This window comes from Eschrichtius robustus, chromosome 3 (genome assembly GCF_028021215.1).
Source record: "Eschrichtius robustus isolate mEscRob2 chromosome 3, mEscRob2.pri, whole genome shotgun sequence".
NCBI lineage: Eukaryota > Metazoa > Chordata > Mammalia > Artiodactyla > Eschrichtiidae > Eschrichtius > Eschrichtius robustus.
This window is the reverse complement of record NC_090826.1, coordinates 76,227,164-76,247,143: the sequence shown is the minus strand read 5'-3', so window position 1 is coordinate 76,247,143 and position 19,980 is coordinate 76,227,164. Positions and strand designations below refer to the sequence as shown.

Here is a 19,980-nt window from a genome sequence, read left to right as displayed (position 1 = left end):
GCCTTCTCTTTCAATATTGTACCAAATCTGTGATGCAATTCCAGATCCAGAGCCCCCTGTGGCACCAGGCTTTGGCTAGCCTCTAATTTCACATCTGTGCTTAGCTTCTTCCCCTGCCTGATCTTACTCCCTACTCTCCCTTTCTCCTGAGAGCTCTCCCTCTATAAATCACATGCACTTAAATCCTTTTCTCAGGCTCTGCTTCTAGGAAACCCAGCCTAAGACAGTATTAGGAGCAAACAGTTCTGTCATTTTATCTGGCTTAGATGGCAACTCAGCATAGTAATTGATATCCATAATGCTGGCTCTAAGTTAAAAAAAATTAAAAAAATAAAAACCTACTCTGCTGAAGAAGCCAGGTTCAGATGGGATAATTTTAACCATATGTGTATGGAAGGTAGAAGCACAATATATGAATGTTTTACAAAGAAACTGCATTATATTCTATATTTTCAGAGTGACCTTCTGTTTAGTTCAGCAGGCCCTTTGCCCTTCCCCTGCTATTTCTTGTTCAAGCCCCAATTCGGATGTCACCTTCCTGTAAACTCCTTCTTCCCCAGATAAAGTCTAGGCTCCCTTCTTTGTGCTCATTGTACCCTCTATTACTAATAGAGCACTTGTATCATAGTATTATATACTGAGTGGCTTGTCGTCTGTGTCCCCTGGGTCTCTTGGCCAGCTGCCAACTGGAAGTGAGCGGTTCCTGGCTAACCGATTAGATTCTTTCCAGTCCTTATAAAGTGTCTGGGAAGAGAGTCCCAAGTTCTCCCTAGAGTGCTGTGCTGGTCCCATCTTCTCCAGACTGCCCTAATCCTAGAACCAAGGCTTTAAAATAAATGAGTGGAGTCAGTTCTAAAAGTCATTTGGGGGTAAAGGCAGCTAGTTAGTCCATAAGGTAACCCCATCTGTCCCTATCCCACCCTTCCCCTACTCCCCAGTGCACTGGAGCTCACAGTCCAGTGGAAGAGAAAATACAGTAGGACTCAGCAGGTCATCCTTCACCTGTCATTTTAGACAGCTCCTCTAGTTCCTGTGCTGCAGATGGCCCTAGGGCGACTGTATGGATGATGACTCCGCTTTGTTTCACCTCATTAAAGCATGAGCTTATAGTGTTGTCCTCCCCATCGGTCAGTAACACGATTTCAGCTCCATCTGTTGGGTATTTCTTCCTAATCACCTAAGGACATAATTCAGGCATGAGTTGTCATACTCAGGGTAGCCAAAGTGTTTGGGAAAACTGCAGTTAAAGGGAATGAGAAGAGAAATTCCAGAGGGAATAAACAAAAGTGTCTAGGAATGGTCAAATGTCTCTCTGTCTTGCAATGATACAAGACCATGGAACTTGACAATGGTCTTTTCTCTGGGTTAGCCTGTTGCAGAGAAGGCTCAATAAGGTGGGATGCAGTCAGTTCCAGGGATGGAAGCACTAAGCAGAAAAGAAGGTTTTTCTAGTTTCTTTCACATGATCTCTCCTTGACAGGCTTTCAGAGGTTCCCAGATGCCTTCAGAAACTACCCTCATTTAATGGGGATAATACTGAGGACTAATATATTACTATAATAATATTAGACTCGGGGCAGATTTTAGCTTGTATGATATTCACCAGTCTTACCTTAAGCTGTTTATGGCTGGCCTTGGTTCTGATTAGTCAGTCCCCAGGTCACATGAGTTATTAAAAATTTTAATATCCCCTATGATTAAAGCAAAACATTTTGTTCCTATTAATCCCCAGTTCCTAGTTGTCCTATGACACCTATGTCTCAACTATTCCTGGTAGACACAGCTTTTTACATGGTATAGAGAGCATATGCTTTATGCCAATGTTGGATAAGATTATGATAGAAGGAAAATTAGATTAAATAATAATGTTTATGAAGAGGAAGGCAAGAGTTCACTCTTCCCTTAAAAAGAGTGGAAGGGAGACCCAGAAGTAGAGGAAACAAGTAATCAAACCTAAGTAACTCCCCTCTCTGGACCAGACTCTCAGGAAGGGAAGGCTCTCTTAAGTAGGTTGAAAGGGAAGCTGAGATCAGAGGAGACTTCCACCCCACTTCTTTTGAGAGGGGGCTGCCCCACAAGGGAAGAGAGCAGAACTGTGATTGCTGCCATGTGAAGAATTCTGGAGCCCAGGAGCCTGTCAGCTGTGGCTGTAGCCTCAGTCTGACCAAGCTGCAGGGCCTGAGAGGCCAGAGAAAGGGCTCAATTTGGATTCCCTTGTCCCACTCCCCATCACTGCTATGTGTCATGGAAAACATGCAGAAGTCTCCATGTATCCATAGGGGAAATGGATGGCAGCTGACTTGAGAGTTGGCAGGCAAGAAGAAAGTTTATCTTGGCATAGAGGCTGAGGGGTGTACAGCCTCCCAAGGGCTGGATGCAGGACATGGGGGTGCTCAGGGATCTGCTCCAACAGTGAGAGCCAGAGTGTGGTGAGTCAGCTGGGGAAGACCAATGGGCCCTGATCAAGCTAAGAAAACCAGCAAAGCCCAGTGGCCACAGCTCAACCGATACCACTGCCAGACCTGACCAGGGTCCTGCCCCAGGGACTAGTGGGGAAATTGAGACAGTGCAGGATCAAAGGCCCTTTACCTCATCACCCTGAAGTCACACACAAGCTCCTCCCACCCCATACCCGGGCTCTGTTGGGCATGAGGAGCATCTAACTTCCAATTGTGTTCCTCACATACTCTCTCACACCATCGGAGAGGAAAATACAGAACCAGAAGTTCCCTCTTCACCACCAGGCCATCTGGCATTAGTCATTTCCCCTCAGGTTTTGTATAGCAGGAGTTTAGTATGACATGTCAGTTTCCCTCCCTTAACTTGCTTCTTTAATCAAAGCATGGGTGAGTGGCAGAAGCAAGAGAACCCAAGTGCACAGGCATCTGGAGAAGGGTTTTGCAGCTGACTGCGTACACAATAAAAACCACTTTTAGGGAACTGACCTTCCAAATGGAATAAAAGGACCAGAGGGACAGACTGCATAAGGGAATGGTTGAGTCCGCTGTCAACATGAAACAGTGTGAGCTGAAAACTAAATGTTCCTGCTGCTGCCTTGGAAATCAGGAACAGCCCCATTGATGTGTTACGCCCCAAGCAGACAGAGGGCAGACTTTCCCAAGACACTGCCTAGATTCTGAGACCTTAGACCAGCCAGCTTCCTTCAGCCTCTTATTCTTTATTTCATGGACCTAAATAGCCTCTAAATAAATATAGAAGATTCTATTCTATATTTGGAGCATTTAAGCATCAGGTGTAATCAAATAACTCAATTTAATTTTTTTTATTGAGAACCTCCTATAGAAAAGATATTGTGCCAGCAGCCTGGGAAGTTAAAAGATAATTCCTATCTCTGAAGAAGTTTTGTTTGAGCAAAGGACATGACAGGAAATAAGACAAAAGAGTCAAAAGTCGTAAGAGATGTTTAAAAAAAAATAGAAAAAAGTTCATAGGATTCAGAAGGAGAAACTCTGTACAGTTGAAATGATCAGGAAAGATGTCAAGAAGTAGTAGTGTCTATGACGATGTGTGAAGAATGAGTGTGATTTGAGGTACAAAGGACGAGGAGAAATTACTCTAGATGGGGAGCTGGCCCAGCAAAGGTGTGGAAGCTGGCTGGCAAGGGCAGGTGATCTAATTTGCTTAAACATAGAATATCTGGGAGAGACTCCTGAGTACTTGAGCCTGGAAAGGTAGGTAGGGGCTATATTATAAAATAACTTAAATATTAGTTAGAGAAATTTTACTTAGTTTTGTTGAAAATGGGGAGAGATTGATGTCTAAGTAGAGGGATGACATGATTGGATGATCAGATGGGATCTTTGGATACACCCCCAATACAATTAGAGTTACAGTTCCTAAGTCCTCCTATTTCAATAAATACACTTTTTTTTTTCCCAGAAAGGAGGTCCTATATACCCAGAAGTTTGGAATGTTAAGCTACCTCAATATTTAACCATAACTCAGAGTTGACTTTTTTCTTCATAGAAGATAACCTCTTAGATCCCTGTGTACCTTTCTTCATAGCAGTCATTAGTGTATGATTATACACTTATTTATGTGACTATGTAGTTAATGAATCTCCCCCCAATAAGATTATAAGCTCCACGACAGCAGGTGTGGTATGTTTGGCCCTCGTGGTATTCTTAATGCGTATCACAGTGCCCGACATGTAGAAGTAACACCACGAATGTTTCAAAGGCATGCAGAAAAGCATGAATGCACAGATGCAGAAAAATACAAAAGCATGAATGAATTAGTTAACAATAGCTTTGGGGGCCTATGTTGTTGCATCATTTGAACCATTGCTCTGCAATTGGTTGTCTAATTCAACTAGACACTAGGCATGCATGGAAACACTGGAAAGGGGAATTTCTTAGGAGACATAAATTGTAAACATTGGCAAACTATGATAGGGCAACTTGTCTCACAGTAAATGCTGATTGAATCCCAGAGCAGATGGACGTTCCTCCTGAGGCCGCTGTGGGTAAGCTTCTGGTAAGTGTGTCTCTTTCAGTGGCGCTGTTTATCTGTACAAGTTCACTTTTTACATAGGCAGCACTGTCAAACGTCACCATCCCAACCCAGGACCCTTGCTCAACCGTCTGCAGAAGGAAAAGTTTGCCTGCTTGATTCAGTCGTTTAAGGCGGTCACCAATCTGAATGGAGAAGCAGAAGAAAAGCAGTCAGGTTGGGTTTAGATGGGCAGACTAAAAACAGAACAGGCTAGAGTGAATTTGGAAGTGGCTGCCTCAGTGTAGAGTAAATGACAATAAGCTTACTCAAGGCATATCCTTCTATGGAGGAAAATTTCTCCTTTATATTTAGTAGTATCTTTGGATAGGATTATTTTGTATAAATAGCCCTAAAAGATAAAACTGGATTTGGCTTTAGTTCAATCATTAGTTCGATACTCTAGTAATACTTCTATAAACCTACATATGGTCAGTGAAACATAAAAAATGTTAATTCTATATAATTCATCAGATCTTTGCTCACAAATTGAAGGCTAATTTAATTTGGGAAATGAGACACTTGATGCTGAATTTTTGTTGAATAAAGTTGAGGTGGTGGACAATTCTGATGGAAATGTTATTCTTGTAACTGTTCTGACCCTTGGGGTTGTGTTTATTCCCAGCCAGCTCCAAGTTGTGGTCCAGATCATATCATATACAAATGTGAGACTACCATCCAGAAGACCAAGACTCACTGAACATACCGTCATGCTTCCAGACTTATCAAGGACTAAACACACAATTCTTTGTCCGATCTGCAACAGTGAGAAGGTGGGCTTGGGTGGCTGTGTTGTCATAGGAGTGGTTTTCTTAAAGTCCTCTGAATCTTGGATCACTTCCCATGTGCTTCGGAGATTGCATTTTCTGTTTTGCTGGTTTGGGGCTTCTTTATTGTGGTTTTTTTCTGTACAGAATTCAACCACCTGAAATTGTCAATAAAATGATATAGATAACAGTAAACTACTTGTTAAAATCTTTAATAATTGGATTAAAATATTTTAAATGTAGATTTACATTTAAGTGCCCTCCTCCCCAGACTGCCTTGTTACCCCATAACCTTGGCTCAATCCCACAATCACTGCAGAGCACTGCTGGGGAAAATCATAGAGATAATTCAGAGTTTCTATCTCAAAACAAGTCTTTGACCTCAGTGGACTTTTAGTGCTCCTCAGCAATCATCTATTTACCTGCTCTTGGCTTCCCTCCTACTTCTCAAATTTGCCATTTCAAGCAATCGCCACTATCTTTAAGCCACCTACATCTCAACATTTCTCTCCTGGTACCATTTTCTCTCTCCATCCTTTTACTTCCTGCTCACTTCCTTACTTCCCACTGACTTACGAACACCTTGCTTTCCAACTTTCAACACCCAACATTCCAGCTCTCTCCAAAATCCACTTGGATGTCCCATAGGATCCTTAAACTTCAGGTTTTCATAATTGAACTCATCACCTTTCCTCTGACTCTGCTCCTCCCCATCACCAAGTATTTCCTAACTTGGTGTCACCACTATCTATTTATAGTCACCTAAATAGGAAACTGAGAGTTTTCCTACCTTCTTCCCTCTATGAAATAATAAGATCAATACATTTCTCTCTCTCTCTCTCCAGTTCATCATCTTTTCTCCTTTACCAATGGAATCTCCATCATTCAAGCCCTCATGGTCCCTCCCTCAGACTATCTGCCTTTTCCATCTTGCTCCCTCTTTAATTGGTCCACTCCACAGCTGCCAGGTACATATTCCTTCTTATTCCTATACTTAAGGTCCTTCTGTGGCTCATCATTGCTCACACACTACAATCCAGACTACTTCACATAGCTAATAGCAATCTCCATGATTTGGATTTTCACTTTACTCACCATCTTTGCTCTGGCCGTGCATTCCAAGTCTCTAATTTCCCCCACTGTAGCCTATAAGTGCTCAAACTTGCCAGACTGTTTTATATCTCTGTGTCTTTGCTCATGATTCCCACTTTGTCAAGGAGTTCTTCCGCTGTCTTCTGCATTGTGGACTCTACCTTCATGTTTCAGCCAAAAGGTTATTTTCAAAATGTTTTCTCATTTCATACCCTTCCCCTAAAGAATTTCCACTCAACCTTGTGGCCTCACAGTACCCTATAAGAAATTTCAGTAAGGCTCCTTTAACATTGTAGTGCACTTATTGGGATGAAAATCCATCTGTGACAGAACCCTGTCTTATTAAATTTGCTTCCTCAAAACTTAGCCCTATGTCTGGTACACAAAAAAAGCTCAATATGTTTATTGTTTTTTTAGTAACCTTTACCAACCTGTATGTCAGTGTTTCTTTAAATCTACAAAATGGCAGTAGTTGTTATGCAAGAATTATATGAGAACGTATGCAATAAGGACAATACTAACACAGCCAATAAATAATAGTGTCTTCCCCTTTCTTAAGCTTTATATCCCGAGCATTTGGGAGATTTAAAAAAGAGGCACAGTATACAAAGAAGGTATAACCTAGTTCCTCCTCTCAGTGATTTTACAGTATTATCATTCAATTAAAAATCCTAAATATCTGGGGTTCAAGTAGTTCAGAAAGTAATCATTAGCTGTAAAACACTTATTTTTCTCTTTATTTGCAGTTTTCAGATTGTTTTGGTAGTGTTTCCGTATTATCATTATAGCTACTTTTTAGGAAGGGAACCTGGAAAACTTTTGTGTAAACCCCAAGCAGAGGCTCCCAAACCTGACTGCGCATCAAATTTAACTGTGGTTAATTTAAAACAATCTCAGAGAGACCTTCAAGATGGCAGAGGAAAAAAAAAAAAAGGTGGCGGAGGAGTAAGACGTGGAGATCACCTTCCTCCCCACAAATACATCAGAAATACATCTACATGTGGAACAGCTCCTACAGAACACCTACTGAACGCTGGCAGAAGACGTCAGACTTCCCAAAAGGCAAGAAACTCCTCACGTACCTGGGTAGGGCAAAAAACAGAAACAAAAAAACCCCAGAGATAACAGAATAGGGACAGGACCTACACCTCTGGGAGGGAGCTGTGAAGGAGGAAAAGTTTCCACACATTAGGAAGCCACTTCACTGGTGGATGTGGGGGGCGTGGCTGGGGGGAAGCTTCAGAGCCGCAGAGGAGAGCACAGCAACAGGGGTGCAGAGGGCAAAGTGGAGAGATTCCCACGCAGAGGATCAGTGCCGACCACCACTCACCATCCTGAGAGGCTTGTCTGCTCACCCGCCGGGGCAGATGAGGGCTGGGAGCTGAGGCTCCAGGAGGGAGTCCAGGAAAAACTTTGGACCTGCCTAAGAGGCAAGAGACCATTGTTTCAGGGTGTGCGAGGAGAGAGAATTCAGAGCACTGCCTAAACGAGGCAGTTTAGGCAGTGATGGGTGCAAGCCACGGCTATCAGCACGGACCCCAGAGACAGGCATGAAATGCTAAGGCTGCTGCTACAGACACCAAGAAGCCTGTGTGCAAGCACAGGTCACTATCCACACCTCCCCTCCCGGGAGGCTGTGCAGCCTGCCACTGCCAGGGTCCCGTGATCCAGGAACAACCTCCCCAGGAGAACACATGGTGTGCCTCAGGCTGTTGCAACATCGTGCTGGCCTCTGCCGCCGCAGGCTCACGCCGCATTCCGTACCCCTCCCTCCCCCCGACCTGAGTGAGCCAGAGCCCCCTAGTCAGCCACTACTTTAACCCTCTCCTATCTGGGCAAAGAACAGACACCCTCCGGCAACCTACACACAGAGGCGGGGCCAAAACCAAAGCTGAACCCCAGGAGCTGTGTGAACAAAGAAGAGAAAGAGAAAATTCTCCCAGCAGCCTCAGGAGCAGCGGATTAAATCTCCACAATCAACTTGATGTACCCTGCATCTCTGGAATACCTGATTAGACAACAAATCATTCCAAAATTGAGGCAGTGGACTTTGGGAGCAACTGTACACTTGGGGTTTGCTTCTGCATCTAATTTGTTTCTGGTTTTATGTTTATCTTAGTTAAGTATTCATAGTTTATTATCATTGGTAGATTTGTTTATTGATTTGGTTGCTCTCTTCCTTTTATTTTTAAATATAGATTTTTTTTTCTTTTTCTCTTTTTCTGAGTGTGTATGTGTATGCCTCTTTGTGTGATTTTGTCTGTATAGCTTTGCTTTTACCATTTGTTCTACAGTTCTCTCTGTCTGTTTGTTTCTTTTTGTGGTTTTTAGCACTTGTTGTCATTGGTGGATTTGTTTTTTGGTTTGGTGGCTCTCTTCTTTCTTTCATTCTCTTTTTATATTTTTAATTTCTTTATTTTTCATAATTTCTTTAAATTTTTTATTTTAATAACTTTATTTTATTTCTTTTTTTTTCCTCTTTCTTTCTTTCTTTCTTTTTTTCTCCCTTTTCTTCTGAGCCATGTGGCTGACAGGGGCTTGGTGCTCCGGCTGGGTGTCAGGCATGTGTCTGTGAGGTGGGAGAGCCGAGTTCAGAACATTTGTCCACCAGAGACCTCCTGGCTCCACGTAACATCAAACAGCGAAAGCTCGCCCAGAGATCTCCATCTCAACGCTAAGACCCAGCTCCACTCAACGACCAGCAAACTACAGTGCTGGACACCCTATGCCAAACAACTAGCAAGACAGGAACACAACCCCACCCATTAGCAGAGAGGCTGCCTAATATAATAAGGTCACAGACACCCCAAAACACACCACAGGATGTGGTCCTGCCCACCAGAAAGACAAGATCCAGCCTCATCCACCAGAACACAGGCACTAGTCCCCTCCACCAGGAAGCCTACACAACCCACTGAACCAACCTTAGCCACTGGGGGCAAACACCAAAAACACCAGGAACTACGGACCTGCACCCTGAAAAAAGAAGAACCCAAACACAGTAAGTTAAGCAAAATGAGAAGACAGAGAAACACACAGCACATGAAGGAGCAAGGTAAAAATTCACCAGACCAAACAAATGAAGAGGAAATAGGCAGTCTACCTGAAAAAGAATTCAAAGTAATGATAGTAAAGATGATCCAAAATCTTGGAAATAGAATGGAGACAATACAAGAAACATTTAACAGGACCTAGAAGAACTAAAGAGCAAACAAACAATGATGAACAACACAATAAATGAAATTAAAAATTCTCTAGAAGGAATCAGTAGCAGAATAACTGAGGCAGAGGAACAGATAAGTGACCTGGAAGATAAAATAGAATAAAGAAAGAACAGAGCAAGATAAAATAGAACAAAGAAAGAACAGAGCAGAAAAAAGAAAAAGGAATGAAAAGAATTGAGGACAGTCTCAGAGACCTCTGGGACAACATTAAATGCACCAACATTCGAATTATAGGGGTCCCAGAAGAAGAAGAGGAAAAGAAAGGGACTGAGAAAATATTTGAAGAGATTATAGTTGAAAACTTCCCTAATATGGGAAAGGAAATAGTCAATCAAGTCCAGGAAATGCAGAAAGTCCTATACAGGGTAAATCCAAGGAGAAGCACACCAAGACACATATTAATCAAACTACAAAAATTAAATACAAAGAAAAAATATTAAAAGTAGCAAGGGAAAAACAACAAATAAAATACAAGGGAATCCCCATAAGGTTAACAGCTGATCTTTAGCAGAAACTCTGCAAGCCAGAAGGGAGTGGCAGGACCTATTTAAAATGATGAAAGGGAAAATCCTACAACCAAGATTACTCTACCCAGCAAGGATCTCATTCAGATTTGACAGAGAAATTATAATCTTTACAGACAAGCCAAAGCGAAGAGAATTCAGCACCACCAAACCAACATTACAGCAAATGCTAAAGGAACTTCTTTAGGCAGGAAACACAAGAGAAGGAAAAGACCTACAATAACAAACCAAAGCAATTAAGAAAATGGTAATAGGAACATACATATCAATAACAACCTTAAATGTAAATGGATTAAATGCTCTAACTAAAAGACATAAACTGGCTGAATGGATACAAAAACAAATCCCGTATATATGCTGTCTACAAGAGACCCACTTCAGACCTAGGGACACATACAGACTGAAAGTGAGGGGATGGAAAAAGATATTCCATGCAAATGGAAGTCAAAAGAGAGCTGGAATAGCAATTCTATCAGACAAAACAGACCTTAAAATAAAGACTATCACAAGAGACAAAGGAAGACACTACGTAATGATCAAGGGATCAATCCAAGAAGAAGATATAACAATTGTAAATATTTATGCACCCAACATAGGAGCACCTCAATACATAAGGCAAATGCTAACAGCCATAAAAAGGGAAATTGACAGTAACACAATCATAGTAGGGGACTTTAACACCCCACTTTCACCAATGGACAGATCATCCAAAATAAAAATAAATAAGGAAACACAATCTTTAAATGATACATTAAACAAGGTGGACTTAATTGATATTTATAGGATATACCATCCAAAAACAAGAGAATACACTTTCTTCTCTTGTGCTCATGGAATATTCTCCAGGGTAGATCATACCTTGGGTCACAAATTAAGCCTTGGCAAATTTATTAATATTGAAATCGTATCAAGTGTCTTTTCCAGCCACAACGCTATGAGACTAGATATCAATTGCAGGAAAAAATCTGTAAAATATACAGACACATGGAGGCTAAACAATACACTACTAAATAACCAAGAGATCACTGAGTAAATCAAACAGGAAATCAAAAAATACCTAGAAACAAGTGACAATGAAAACACAACAACCCAAAACCTGTGGGATGCAGCAAAAGCAGTTCTAAGAGGGAAGTTTATAGCAATACACTCCTACGTCAAGAAAGAAGAAACATCTCAAATAAACAACCTAACCTTACACCTAAAGCAATTAGAGAAAGAAGAACAAAAAAACCCCAAAGTTAGCAGAAGGAAATAAATCATAAAGATCATGTCAGAAATAAATGAAAAAGAAATGAAGTAAACGATAGCAAAGATCAGTAAAACTATAAGCTGGTTCTTTGAGAAGATAAACAAAATTGATAAACCATTAGCCAGACTCATCGAGAAAAAAAAAGGGAGAAGACTCAAATTAATAGAATTAGAAATGAAAAAGGAGAAGTAACAACTGACACTGCAGAAATACAAATGATCATGAGAGATTACTACAAGCAACTATATGCCAATAAAATGGACAACCTGTAAGAAATGGACAAATTCTTAGAAAAGCACAACCTTCTGAGACTGAACCAGGAAGAAATAGAAATATAAACAGTCCAATCACAAGCACTGAAATTGAGACTGTGATTAAAATCTTCCAACAAACAAAAGTACAAGACCAGATGGCTTCACAGGTGAATTCTATCAAACATTTAGAGAAGAGCTAACACCTATCCCTCTCAAACTCTTCTAAACTACAGCAGAGGAAGGAACACACCCAAACTCATTCTACGAGGCCACCATCACCCTGATACCAAAACCAGACAATGATGTCACAAAAGAAGAAAACTACAGGCCAATATCACTGATGAACATAGGTGCAAAGATCCTCAACAAAATACTAGCAAACAGAATCCAACAGCACATTAAAAGGATCATACACCACGATCAAGTGGGGTTTATCCCAGGAATGCAAGGATTCTTCAATATATGCAAATCAGTCAATGTGATAAACCATATTAACAAACTGAAGGAGAAAAACCATCTGTTCATCTCAATAGATGCGGAAAAAGCTTTTGACAAAATTCAACACCCATTTATGGTAAAAACCCTCCAGAAAGTAGGCATAGGGGGAACTTACCTCAACATAATAAAGGCCATATATGACAAACCCACAGCCAATATCGTTCTCAATGGTGAAAAACTGAAACCATTTCCTCTAAGATCAGGAACAAGACAAGGATGTCCACTCTCACCACTATTATTCAACATAGTTTTGGAAGTCCTAGCCACGGCAATCAGAGAAGAAAAAGAAATAAAAGGAATACAAATCGGAAAACAAGAAGTAAAACTGTCACTGCTTGCAGATGACATGATACTATACATAGAGAATCCTAAAGATGCTACCAGAAAACTACCAGTGCTAATCAATGAATTTGGTAAAGTAGCAGGATACAAAACTAATGCACAGAAATCTCTTGCACTTCTATACACTAATGATGAAAAATCTGAAAGAGAAATTAAGGAAACACTCCCATTTACCATTGCAACAAAAAGAATAAAATACCTAGGAATAAACCTTCCTAAGGAGACGACCTGTATGCAGAAAACTATAAGACACTGATGAAAGAAATTAAAATGATACAAACAGATGGAGAGATATACCATGTTCTTGGATTGGAAGAATCAACATTGTGAAAATGACTCTACTACCCAAAGCAATCTACAGATTCAGTGTAATCCCTATCAAATTATCAATGGCTTTTTTCACAGAATTAGAACAAAAAATTTTACAATTTGTATGGAAACACAAAAGACCCCGAATAGCCAAAGCAATCTTGAGAAGGAAAAACGGAGCTGGAGGAATCAGGCTCCTGGGCTTCAGACTATACTACAAAGCTACAGTAATCAAGACAGTATGGTACTGGCACAAAAACAGAAATATAGATCCATGGAACAGGATAGAAAGCCCAGAGATAAACCCACACACACATGGTCACCTTATTTTTGATAAAGGAGGCAAGAAGATACAACGGAGTAAAGACAGCCTCTTCAATAAGTGGTGCTGGGAAAACTGGACAGCTACATGTAAAAGAATGAAATTAGAATACTCCCTGACACCATACACAAAAATAAACTCAAAATGGATTAAAGACCTAAATGTACAGCCAGACACCATCAGACTGTTAGAGGAAAACATAGGCAGAACACTCTATGACATAAATCACAGCAAGATCCTTTTTGACCCACCTCCTAGAGAAATGGAAATAAAAACAAAAATAAACAAATGGGACCTAATGAAACTTAAAAGCTTTTGCACAACAAAGGAAACCATAAACAAGACGAAAAGACAACCCTCAGAATGGGAGAAAATATTTGCAAACGAAGCAACTGACAAGGGACTAATCTCCAAAATTTACAAGCAGCTCATGCAGCTCAAAATAAAAAATGAAACAACCCAATCCAAAAATGGGCAGAAGACCTAAACAGACATTTCTCCAAAGAAGATTTCCAACAAACACATGCAAGAATGCTCAACATCACTAATTGTTATAGAAATGCAAATCAAAACTACAATGAGGTATCACTTCACACTGGTCAGAATGGCCATCATCAAAAAGTCTACAAATAATAAATGCTGGAGAGGGTGTGGAGAAAAGGGAACCGTCTTGCATTGTTGGTGGGAATGTAAATTGATACAGCTGCTATGGAGAACAGTATGGAGGTTCCTTAAAAAACTAAAAATTGAACTACCATACGACCCAGCAATCCCACTGCTGGGCATATACCCTGAGAAAACCGTAATTCAAAAAGAGTCATGTACCACAATGTTCACTGCAGCTCTATTTACAATAGCCAGGACATGGAAGCAACCTAAGTGTCCATCAACAGATGAATGGATATAGAAGATGTGGCACATATATACAATGGAATATTACTCAGCCATAAAAAGAAATGAAATTGAGTTATTTGTAGTGAGGTGGATGGACCTAGAGTCTGTAATACAGAGTGAAGTAAGTCAGAAAGAGAAAAACAAATACCATATGCTAACACATATATATGGAATCTAAAAAAAAAAAAATGGTTCTGAAGAACCTAGGGGCAGGACAGGAATAAAGACGCAGACGTAGAGAATGGACTTGAGGACACGGGGAGGGGGGATGGGTAAGCTGGGACGAAGTGAGAGAGTGGCATGGACATATATATACTACCAAATCTAAAATAGATAGCTATGGGAAGCAGCCGCATAGCACAGGGAGATCAGTTCGGTGCTTTGTGACCACCTAGATGGGTGGGATAGGGAGGGTGGGAGGGAAATGCAAGAGGGAGGAGATATGGGGATATATGTATATGTATAGCTGATTCACTTTTCACTTTGTTATAAAGCAGAAACTAACACACCACTGTAAAGCAATTATACTCCAATAAAGATGTTAAAAAAAAAATCTGGTCCCCCTCTTGGAAGTTTCTGAATTATCCTGGAAATAGATTGCAAAGCCAGACTGAAGGATGGACCTAGTGAACCATGGTGTATCACATTTTTTAAACTTATGCTATATTGTTATAGACAGACTCTTGCAAGTTACTTCACTCTTACACCGAAAGGAAAACATAATTTTATGAAAGAGACTGGAAGATAAGAGGCGCTCCCCACTAAAGTAAGTTAACTGATGCATTTATCTTAGTTTGTGCAAATTTGCTGATGTATATGTTTGACATTAATAAAGATAATTTGTCAAGTTTATTTTATGACCAGTTGGTCACTTAAAAAATCATTGAGAAATTCAGTCTCCAACTTACAATGGTTCAACTTATGATTTTTTGACTTTATTGTGGTGCAAAAGCAATACACATTCAATAGAAACCATACCTCGAATTTTGAATTTTGATCTTTTCGTGCGCTAGTGGTATGCGGTATGATACTCTCTGGTGATGCTGGCTATTGGCAGCGAGCCGAACATAGCTTCTAGTCAACCATAGGGTCATGAGGGTAAATAACCAATATACTTACAACCATTCTGTTTTTCACTTCTGTACAGTATTTAATAAATTACATGACATATTCAACACTTTATTATACAATAGACTCTGTGTTAGATGATTTTGCCCAACTAAAAACTAATGTAAGTGTTCTGAGAATGTGTAAAGCAGGCTAGGCTAAGCTATGATATTTCGTAGGTGACGTATAGTAAATGCATTTTCAACTTGAGATATTTTCAACTTACAATGGGCTGGAGGAAGATCTGTATTTTAAAACTACTTAAAGCTATTAAAACTATGTACAAGCTCCCTAAAGGCATCAACACTGTTAAAAAGATAGAAAATTTTAGTTAACAGCCAAAAGCAAATATGCAGGCCGAAAAGAGATCTCTGAAAGTTAAATTAAAGGCTACTGATCATGTTCTTATTACTAATAAAAAGAAGTGCCTCTTCCCCCTGGATAAACTTCTTGTTTAACTAATTCTTGTGCTTGTCTGCCTTTAAGGATATTTGAAGTAGTTCTAAGCCCTTAAACTAAAAGCTAGTGGGAGGGAGATGATGGAGAAGCAAAAAATGGACCTAAGGAAGGGGTCTGAGGAAGATAGGACTTTATCCCTGATTTTGTTCTCCCGGCTTGTCCCACAGAGATCAGCTGTTCTCTGATGACTTCCTAACATTTGACCTTTTCTTGCAGCATCTGGGATAAAAACCTCACTAAATTCATAAGTGTCAAGAACAAAAGAAAAACAAAAGGAACAAGGCACTTACAGAACGAATATTTTGTGAATACATTATGGAAGCCTTCTCAGTCTGAACTTCATCAGGTATGAACTCACATCCTTTTTCGTACAGTCCTGTTACTCTGTCGGATTTGCATGTTTGGGTGACACAGCTTCCTCCTTGACACTTCTGTAGTACATTTTTACCAGAAATAGTTGCCGAACATCTGAAAATATATTAAGGTTAGATGTTTAGGTGATATAATTTAGAAGTGTTGGACTCTGTGGTCAGGTTCTACAGATGGCTTTGTCTACGATTTCCTTTCATAATTCAAGAAATAAATACAGCCCCGTAAATAGCAAAATTATTAAATTCTCATTAGAGTAATTTCTGTTTGCCAGAAAGTATCTGAGGGGTTCCCAAAATGATATCAGAATGTGTTTCTATGCAGCAGAAGAGCTAAGGCTGGCTTACAGCTACTGTTAAGAATTAATAAGGATCAAAGTCCTAAGGCACTTCCTAATCTAGTCCCCTTGTCCCTGGAAAATCAGGAGCCCTCTTTTGTTTACCTCAAAAATTTTGCTGACATTTTTTGTTTGTTTGTTTTGATCTAACTAGTTTACATCATACAGTTTTTGCATAGTTCTTGTGTGTTCATAGGTATATTAGATTTTTCTTTACACGCTTATGACTTTTGTCACTATTATAAATGGAGTACTTTTCACCCACATTTTATGAGTATATAAATAATATATGAACACTATAGGAAATTTGGAAAATAGCAAAAAAGTATAAAGAAGAGAAGAAAAAAAGAATCATGTCCCACTGTCAGAGATAAACTACTGTTAGCATATTGAAGCATTTCCTTCTCTATGTATCAGCATAACATTCTACGTATAGCTTTGCTTCTTGATCTTAAAAAACTTAGTATTTTAGTACATTTAAATTGTAATGTATTGTTATAATTCATAATATTCTTTCAAAATGTGATTTTAATAATTTCATATTTTGATACTACAACAAGAATTTAGCCTAATTTACTTCATTTTGTTCCCCCCCAAAATTTTTCAGCGCTAAAAATAAAACTTCCATGAATAAATAAAATGTCACATAAAAATTTGACTCTGTTTCCAAGTTTGCTACATGACTGACTCCCAGAATAAATGATCAGACCCAGAAGTTTGAAAATTTTAAAGCCTGTTGATAGAGCTCATTCTATCATTTCCTTTAAAATGGATTGTTAAACATGAAATTACTGGAGCAAGAAATAGAAAACATTTTTAGAGATTTGATATGTGTCACCAGATTGCTTTCCAGAAAAGTTATGCTGGTTTATTCCTCTAATAACCATCTATGGGAGCACTCATCCCACTGACAGTCACTTACTAGGTAATAAACGATTCTCATCTTTGTCAAATTTGCACCTCTTTGATTACTAGTATGTCTGAACAGTTTTACATTTTTACTGGCCATTTTTATTTCTTCCTTTGTAAATTATTCTTCTCCTGTGTCTATTTTTCTATTAGGGTGTTATTGTTTTCCTACCGGTTTTCAAAAGTTCTTTATGTGTTATAGTACTAAGTTTTTAGAAGCCTGTTTTTTTTAATTTTTGCAAATATCTTTTTCTGTTTCTTATTTTTTAATTTAGTTTATGTTTGACTTATATGCAACAAAATTTTTAATTTATATGTAGCCAAATTTATTATTCTTTTAGTTATGTCTTTTTCCAATTCTTGAATGTATAGAAAGACCTTCACCATATAGGAGTTTGATATGTATTAATGTTCTTCTGGTTTTCATTATGGTTTTATTTTTTATATTTAATGAGTCTATCCAACTGAAAGAGAGTCTGTTAATTTTTCCCCCCACATAGTTAAAAATTGTCCTGACATCTTAAGAAATATTGTCTTTCCTTGTAGATTTATAATTCTAGCTGTATTAAATAGTAAATTATTGTGTACGTGTCTGTCAGTTCACATCGTTTTAATTAACATAGCTTTATTGTATATTTAAAATTCAATGAGAAAAATTTCCTTTATACCTATTCTTTTTCGAAAATGTTCTCAGGTACTATCTACTGAATAAACTCTGGGACTTTAAAATGAGGTAAAAATAGAAGTACTTTTGATTAGAGTTTTATAAAACCTATATATTAATTGGGGTTGGATTTACATATTCCATGAATTGAAAATCTCTCGTTTAATCTTGATTTTCTTTTAAATCCTTTAGAAGGATTTTATGCTATGGTTTTCTTCAGATATAACTTTCACATTTCTTAGAGTTTTCTTCAAATATCTCTGGTTGCCTTATTGACTTCCCTTATCAATTTTAATTTCTATTTTTTCCCTCAGGCTTTCTAAGTGGACCACATATCATCTGCCTAGAAGCAATTTTCTCTCTCCCTTTCTAGTAGCCCCCCCTCTTTTAACCTCCCCAACATATTATTGCATTGGCTACAACTTTCTAAACAAGATTGGATAACTGCTAACAGTGCCCACTCTTATCTTATTCCTGGGAATGTCTAGTGATTCCCTATTAAATATGAGGTAGGCAGTTGGCTTTCAATTGATGTTTTCTGCATCATATTAAGGAAGCCTTCTGTTGTGGGCAGTACTGTCATTTTTGTAATTGTTTCTAGGCCTTAAAAGTGATAAAAAAAATTTGGTAGATAAGCAATAAATGCTATTTGTATGTTATAATAAGATTTATTGTTAAGAGGACATGGTAAGGACATGGTTTTGCAAATGTTATCTGTGGAAGGATGAACATGCTGTATATGTAGATATTTCTGGAATATCCCTAGGAAGGAATAGGTACTAACCAGCTTTTCTCTTAAGGGGATATACAGTGTCTGTCTGGAAGCTTAGCCAGGAGAAGTGGCAAAGGCAGATGTCAGGGCTGAATGGCATCCGTGGGCTGAGATTTGAGAGGTCCATCCAACATATGATCGCGTCAGGGGAGTGGCCCTGGGGAGTGGTGTCTGCGGTGCGGAGGGAACAAGCCAATCAGGTAGACTGTGTACGGCTCTGGGAGGCACTTAGTGTCTTTTTATACCTAAAGTGACATAAGAGTGAGGGAAAATGTCATGGTAGTGGACCAAGCTGACAGAGTTTGAATGTAATAAAGAAAGGGGAAAATGGAGAGCGGTAATGCTCCTGTGGGAGAAAGGGGAAGCCAAGGCTGAGCTCTGAGCCCAGTGCAGCTTCCCTTGGAAACTGTGCTGAATAAAGACAGTAACCAAACCAAAGCTGAGTGCGTCTCCTTAAACAGCCACCAGGGGAGTAGAACTGGAAGCAAAAGTGAAGAGGCGTGTTGTGCCAGCTCTAGTCTTTAAAAAGAGGTGGTTGTTTTTAACTGAGGCGTAAATGTACAAGCTTATCAAATTCCTTTTCAGAATCTGTTGGAATAATCATTTAATTTTCTTTTTTTACTTGATATACTATATTAATTACTTACCTAATATAGCATTTTCAGACTTCTGGAAGACATCCTTCTTGGCCTTAGTGTGTTTGTTATTCCCTTAATTATGCCAGGTGTAACTTAATATCCTTTTATTTAAAACCTTTTTAGAAAGCTTTATCTACAGAATTCTTTTTCATGCCATCTGTCAGGTTTTAGTATCTGAATTATGCTAGCTCTCCAAAATAAATTGGGAAGTTCCCTTTTACGTTTGTACTAAAGCAGTTTGTTCCCTGAAACTCTTGATTGCAAGAACTCACCCGTAAAATCACAGCAGCAGAGGTACTTTCTAAGTGTTCATTTTGCTTCCTATTGACACCATACAAGGTTGTATTCAAATTGGGAGAAGTTTTCTGTCTTGTTTTAATATTTGGACTGTCTTCCAGCTAAATTCCACAGTCTCTCCCAGGCCCATTCAAACTGACATAGTTCACACAGATAGTATTCTACCCTCAAGGCACTGAAGCTTTGTTTATGTCACTGATTATGATACAGGAAGATGGAGATACTGAACGTAGCACCTGTGGATTTCTTCTAGTTGTACACACACACACAAAGAGGCAAATGATTTGTAGCTGCAGAGTAGAGAATTCAACTAATTAAGACACTTGTAAAGTGAACAAAAGTAGTAGTTTTATGGGAATCTGAAAAAGACGGCACTAAGAGTGAGAGATAGAAAATAAGACAAAAGACTGACATTTTTTAAGTAATCAATTCAAGACAAAA

General features: G+C 39.0%; 1 protein-coding gene and 1 long non-coding RNA gene across 2 annotated transcripts in view; one reads left to right on the top strand and one right to left on the bottom strand.

Annotated features, from left to right (window-relative positions):
- Positions 1–5,402, top strand: part of LOC137762387 (uncharacterized) — a 248,290-nt gene extending 242,888 nt beyond the window's left edge. Inside the window, exon 4 of the long non-coding RNA XR_011073543.1 lies at positions 5,138–5,402. This is a non-coding gene — a long non-coding RNA (uncharacterized lncRNA). The remainder of the gene's footprint in view (positions 1–5,137) is intronic.
- The window catches only part of CLCA1 (chloride channel accessory 1), a 36,904-nt gene that overhangs the window by 9,093 nt on the left and 7,831 nt on the right, over positions 1–19,980 (bottom strand). Inside the window, exons 5-8 of the mRNA XM_068540237.1 lie at positions 15,844–16,021; positions 5,219–5,437; positions 4,431–4,658; positions 1,003–1,177 (exon numbers count right to left, since the gene is read on the bottom strand). Of these exons, the coding sequence (XP_068396338.1) occupies positions 1,003–1,177; positions 4,431–4,658; positions 5,219–5,437; positions 15,844–16,021 (800 nt within the window). The remainder of the gene's footprint in view (positions 1–1,002; positions 1,178–4,430; positions 4,659–5,218; positions 5,438–15,843; positions 16,022–19,980) is intronic.